Source organism: Epinephelus fuscoguttatus, linkage group LG8 (assembly GCF_011397635.1).
Source record: "Epinephelus fuscoguttatus linkage group LG8, E.fuscoguttatus.final_Chr_v1".
Taxonomy (NCBI): Eukaryota; Metazoa; Chordata; class Actinopteri; order Perciformes; family Serranidae; genus Epinephelus; species Epinephelus fuscoguttatus.
Window position 1 is genome coordinate 13,332,457 of NC_064759.1, and position 6,663 is coordinate 13,339,119.

Here is a 6,663-nt window from a genome sequence, read left to right on the forward strand (position 1 = left end):
CGCATACTGTGATGTCGGCTGCCTATAACTCCGTTTATCTCAGTTTACATGCAAACGCGCAACCGGAGTTTTCCAAAATCTCCACTCTGGCCGGAGTTTTTAGAAAGACTCGTTTTCAGAGGAGAAATCTCCGTTTGCGTGTAAACGAAGGGTACAAACGAAGGAAGATGTCTCCGTTTATCAAAATCACCGTGTACATGTAAACGGCCTCTCAAAGAAGATTATATTGACCATCATTACATTTAATTACTGTCCAAACTGGTCTTACTGGTATGAGAGGGGGATTGCGTCAGAGGACAAACAGAAAAGTGTGTGTCTGGAAATCCAGACTCAAATCTAGAAAGATTTTGAGCCTGGCCCTCACTGATACACCCTTCCTACCCAAGGGGCGGCACTAACTGAGGCATTTCAAATGCTGCCGCACGCAATTGGATAGCACAATGGCCAATCAGAGCAAAAAAACAAGGTGACATATTCATTGCACTAAGCCCCATTTGTTTGCCGAACAGTGGGGCTAACTGATCAATTATGTTTTTGCCATATCCCGTCGGCAAAACAGCAAAAACGTCCTTCCTGGAAACGAAGGCTTCTAGCCCCGAAAAAAGGCACATTCTGTATAAACGAAAGTAGGTAGACGGCATTTTGCCGCCCTCTCCGATTTTGTTTTTATACTGCCAATGCTGATAAAAGACTGATTGGGCTTTCCTGCAAATTTGCACAATTCCTATTTAAAAAGGGCTCATTTAAAATAGATCAGTAAATAAACACTGGACTACATAGTCAACCATTTCTTTCTCTTTCCAGCCAATATATCAGATCTCTCACAGGCAATGGCACTCCTCAAAGCTACCTTTGATAAGTGCGATGGAAAAAAAGGAGACTGCAACAGATTGAGCAAGAGAAAACTCACAGACTTGCTCCACAATGAGCAGAAAAGATGTGGCATTATTGCAACAGAAAGCTGTGAATGTCTCTTGGGTGTATTTTTGTGTTTTACAATCTACTTACAGTTCTTACTGTTTGTCTTTCTTTCGCCCACAAACCAAGCTGAAGCAGACAAATTCTTAAGCATGCTGAATGAAGACGGCGATGCTGTTGTTGACTTCGAGGGCTATGTCACTTTTGTAGCAGCTCTTACTATGATTTGCAGTTTAAAATAAATAATTTGTCCACAGTGCCTCAGAACTTTCTCACCTGTTTAATTGTGTACTAAATTTTCAAAAGTTTCACTGATTCTAAATGTGAGAAGTGACAAATTGACTTGTTAACTACAGCTGTGATTTAAAAGTAGTGGTGAACAAAAGTAATAAAGTCTGTTAATAATACTTTAAATTGTAAACAGGTATAGTTAGAGAAAGCTACAGTGGGTGTAGCTGTAAAGGACTTTCCAGCTCTTATGACAACATGGTTGTCAGGGTTGCCTGTCAGGTTTACTGCATGCAGGAGTTCTTTACAGTCCTGGGTCCGCCCTGCAAAACTAGCTGTGTGAGTTTGACTGATGAGGGAGCTGATACCCAAACTTATACTCAACATTTGCACCAAAATAAGTAAAGAAAACTTGGCAAATTTATTAAAAATAAAAAACTGAAATCTCTCATTTATTGAAGTATTCAGGTCCTTTGCTGCGGCACCCCAAATTGCGATCAGGAGCATCCTGTTTGCTTTAAATGTCCTGGTGATGTGTCTAGAACTTGATTGGAGTCCACTTGTTGCAAATTGAACTGATTGGACATAGTTTAGAGAGGCACACACCTGGGTATATAAGGTCCCACAATTCACACTGCATGTCAGGACAAAAACCAACCACTGAAGTCTAAAGGAACTCTCTGTAGACCTCCATGATAGGGTTGTGGGGAGGCTAAGATCAGGACAAGCGTATAAAACCACTGCTGAAGTTTTGAGTGTTCCAGGGAGAACACTGGCCTCATTTAGTGGTGTAGTCTATGTGATACATAGGAATACGCCATAAACCCACTAAGAAAGCTCCCAAATTTCCGTATTCTGTATATTTCTGTATATACTTAAATATACTAACACTGTGGTTTTGCGACAGAACTTTCACTTCAGCTCTTTACTTTTTCAAATAGGTGAGGTCGGGTGATGAGAGCAAACTGAACACACACTGCAGAACATGCAAAGATTCTCTATTTATGCTGGCTACACACTAGAGGATTTTCAAATCTTAACTGATTTTAAAAACACGAGAGACCACAGACATAAGGACAATTTCAACTGATTTTTAACATTTCAATCGCCTGAACACACACACTAGACGATTCGGCTAGACCACGAGACCACACACCTGCCATTTGTAGTAACGACTTCAGAGCGGCTACTTTGTTAGCATTAGCATTTGTTAGCATTCATTCAGTGTACTGTTACACCCAATGCCGCCGCAATTTCGACCCATGCCTTTTCCTTATCTGTCCTGTTGTGGTATGTTTTACTCGACATATTATACAGGCAGTCATGCTGTTGCCATAACTCGACGAGCATATCTTCTCTCTGGATACTCCAGTGACATGTTCGGTTCCTCTTCGCTGCCATGTTTGTTGTGACTGTGAGCTCTGCACGAACATCCGGGGATGACGCGTCCCAGTCTGCTCGCTCTCATTGGCTATTGCAGGTATTCAGTCAGAGGCGGCTCGATCAAGTGTCGTAAATATTAAACACGATTCGAGATCGGGCAGGCTCCGATTCGTCCGGGAGCAGTGAAATAATCATATTGACACCACACACTTGAAAATTATTTGGACAAATAGTCGGTTGAGACAAGCCTCTATTCGGCCACGCCCCCTCGAAAGGGAATCGGGCATTAAATCAGGCCTTTTATCCTCTACTGTGTAGCCAGCATTACCCTGACCCCACCCCACTGAGCTTAGTGTGTGCATTGAACAGAAGAAACAGAGACACGGTGATGGTGTATGCGCCGAGAACAGACAGGTGTAGGCCATCAGAGCAGAGGGGAAATTAACAGTAAAGCTGTCAAGTAGTAGTAAATGTTGGTTTATGTTTGACCATGGATAAACACTCAACTGACAGCAGGAACGAGTAGATTCCAGCGTTGTCATTTTGACATTGCTGGGGAAAAAAGAAAAAGAAAGACATTGGTGGCTTGGAACAAGGGTATGTCAACCTGTAATTAAAAAGGATTGTGTCTGTCACTTTTGAAATCCCTCTCTGCTACCATTTCAATCTCTCAGCCTCTTTCAAAGTTATCATACAGTTTGAGTAATAAAATCATATGCTTTTGAAACCCTTTCATAAATGCAGCAGTAACTACTTTGAATTTACTTTACCAAAGTATTTCATACTTGACCTGTGCAACATGTGGCATGAAGTGCATGAATGAGCTTCTGGGTGTGGTTTGTGTACTGTGTGGAGCTCTACATTACCTCACCAATCTATAACAACTGTGTCATTGGTGGGAATTCAGTAAATAAAAGCAACCAAGGATTCTGGGGGGAAAAGTTAGTGACTGAGGAGAAAAATAGTCAGTACAGTTATTGGGAAAGCAGCGTTTAGATGCCTTGAATTGTTGAAGTTTTAAGAGGCTTGCCTGTGATAAATGAGGATGTGTGTTGGGCAGTAACATTCCTGACATTAACAAGCTGATCCAACTCCTCCCAGTGTTTCAAAGCAGTAGAGTAGAGTTTCTTGTAGCATGAAGCATTACCACAATACCTCATTACCACAGCCTTGTAAAATATATAAAAAAATAAATAAATAAACACTGGAATACAAAGTCAGTATTGTGTTCTCGTCCCAGCTGACATGGGAAGGCTTACACAGGCAATGGAGCTCATCAAGGCTACATTTGAAGAGTACGCTAGAAAAGAAGACAGCACTTTGACCATGATAGAATTTGTTAACCTGCTCTGCAAACAGTACCCTCTACTGCACACACTTTGATTTACTGTTGGGCTATTTTTATATTTCAGTCCTGCCTTCAAATCATGCTTCATAGTTGCTCCCACAGCTTATTGGACAGAAATTTAAAACACTCTGATTGGTTGGCATCATTCAAGATCACATGTACTGGCATGGAGCTGAAAAAAAAAGGTTTTAAAAAGGTTTGTGTCCATGCTGTCTTCACAAATCCCTCTCTGCCTCCATCTCAACCTTTCAACCTCCTGAACTGTCATACAATTTTGGTAAGTGGTAATATGTTTTATCCTTTTTAAAATGCAGCATGAACCATTTTACATTTAATTTATTTAGGATGTTGACACCTGATATGTCGCAAAAGTTGGTACGAGGTACATTAGTGAGCTTCCGGGTATGATTTCTTTACTTTGTGGACTGTTACAGTTCTAGTTTAAATATTATAATAGTGATCCAACTCCTCACAGTGTTTTAATGTTTCAAAGCAGTGGAGTCCAAGCTGTGTGTTTACATACTGCATGAAGCATTACTACATTATAGCATTACCAAAACCATGTAAAATAAATAAATGAAAACTGTAATGCAGAGGGGCGGCACGGTGGTGTGGTGGTTAGCTGTCGCCTCACAGCAAGAGGGTTGCCGGTTCGATCCCGGGCGTGGGAGCCCTTCTGTGCGGAGTTTGCATGTTCTCCCCGTGTCAGCGTGGGTTCTCTCCGGGCACTCCGGCTTCCTCCCACAGTCCAAAGACATGCAGATTGGGGACTAGGTTAATTGATAACTCTAAATACCACCGTAGGTGTGAATGTGAGCGTGAATGGTTGTTTGTCTCTATGTGTCAGCCCTGTGATAGTCTGGCGACCTGTCCAGGGTGTACCCTGCCTCTCGCCTGATGTAGCTGGGATAGGCTCCAGCCCCCCCGCGACCCCCAAGAGGATGAAGCGGTTAGAAGATGAATGAATGAATGAATGTAATGCAGAGTTAACACTATTTTCTGGTTTCAGCCAACATGGCAAGGCTCAGACAGGCAATGGATCTCCTCATGGACACCTTCCAAGAGTATGCGGGAAGAGAAAAAGACAGCACAATGACCATGATAGAACTTGTTAAACTGCTCCGTAAAGAGTTTCCTGATGAAGTAAGTAGAAAAGATGTAATGCTATTGCAACAGAGAGCTGCAAACGCTTCTATGACATCTGTTACTTACAATTGATTCTGTTTTTCATTCTTTAGGAGAAAAGCTTATCTGCAGTGAGCACTCTCTTCTGCAAGATGGATGAGGACAGTAATGGTGTTGTTTCTTTCAAGGAGTTTGTCAACATTGTGACGGAAGTCAAACTGATAAGCTTCCAGCAGTAAGTGATTGAAGAAAGTAGAAAAGATGTAATACTATTGCAAGAGAGAGCTGCAAACGCTTCTATGACATGTGTTCAATGTTTTACAGCCTACTTACAATTGCTTCTGTTTTTCATTCTCTAGGAGGGTGGCATGTCTGCGGTGAGGTCTCTCTTCAAAAAGTTGGATGAGGACAGTGATGGTGATGTTACTTTCAAGGAGTTTGTCTCTATTGTAATATGGAGCTACATTAGGGTCAAAAGTTTTGTGCTTGAAAAAATAAAATTTGAAACTGAAAATTCATGTGTTGATCTTGAATTTTGAAAAATACAACAATGTATTCAAAATAAAAATAAGTGTATGAAACGTTTTTTCAGGTTAAATATAATTTTGATTCACTTTGGTAATTCTTTTGAATAAATCATTTATTTTCACTTTTCACTTCCATATATATTTGATCATTTGAGGTCTTATTTTTTCAGTTGCATGTTTTATTTTTTCAGATTCGGATCTTATTTTTTACAGTTTCAAATCTGATTTTTTCAGTTTCAAATCTTTTTTTCACTTTCAGATCTTTTTTTTCAGTTTCAAATCATTATTATTATTCTATCAATATTATCATTATTAAACAAAGTCTAGCATTACATTCAAAGCTTTCAATATAAAAATACAATTTTCCAGACTGAGCATTTACAGCATATTTGTAACAGTACATATATCAAAAATAAAATAAAATAAATAACTAAAATGGGAGTCAGAGGTCGTTATCTCATTCATATAAACTGAGAACAGTGGGTGGCTCTTCATGAATCTGTATCTGTGGATAAATTGTTTTGCAATAATAATTAAACTGTTATACATCATTTCCTGTTTTTTGTTTTGTATTATAACTCCATACTTAATGTCCTTGAGTGTGCTTTTCAGATATCCAGTCTTGAAATGCTTCCCAAAACACTCTGGTATAGGTACAGTTAATAAATAAGTGTTCTAACATCTCAGTGTCAGAGTCACAAAAAGTACAGTTGTTTTTATCGATGTTGAATCTTTGTCTCAGAAACTCATTACAAGGATAGATATCATTTAAGGTTTTGAAATGTGTTTCTTTAGCTTTCGGTGATATGGGTAGAGTGAGGTATCCAGTTCTAATTCTGACTATAATCTGTTTAGGATCATCTTTTAACAGATTTTTCCTTTTTAATGATAAAGGGAAGAGATTAGATGTGAGGACACCTTGTATGATTTTGTTAGTACACTGTTAGCATTTTTTATCTATGAAATTAATATCATCTATAAAAAGTGGCAGCATCATGGGTATTCTATTATCATAAAGCAACATTCCTTTTACCATGTTCACCATACCTTGTGGAATCGCTTTGATCACCACTGAGTATTGTTGTTTAGTACACTTCATATTAAATTTATTAACAAAATCATCATAGTCAAGAA

General features: G+C 39.3%; 1 protein-coding gene across 1 annotated transcript; it reads left to right on the forward strand.

Annotated features, from left to right (window-relative positions):
- The first annotated feature begins 4,022 nt into the window (after positions 1-4,022).
- On the forward strand, positions 4,023-6,080 carry LOC125893218 (protein S100-G-like). Its single transcript, XM_049583780.1, has 4 exons — positions 4,023-4,154; positions 4,887-5,020; positions 5,116-5,237; positions 5,362-6,080. Exons 2-4 carry the CDS (start codon positions 4,892-4,894, stop codon positions 5,381-5,383), a joined length of 273 nt encoding a protein of 90 aa, XP_049439737.1. The 5' UTR covers positions 4,023-4,154; positions 4,887-4,891; the 3' UTR covers positions 5,384-6,080.
- The last annotated feature ends 583 nt before the right edge of the window (positions 6,081-6,663 follow it).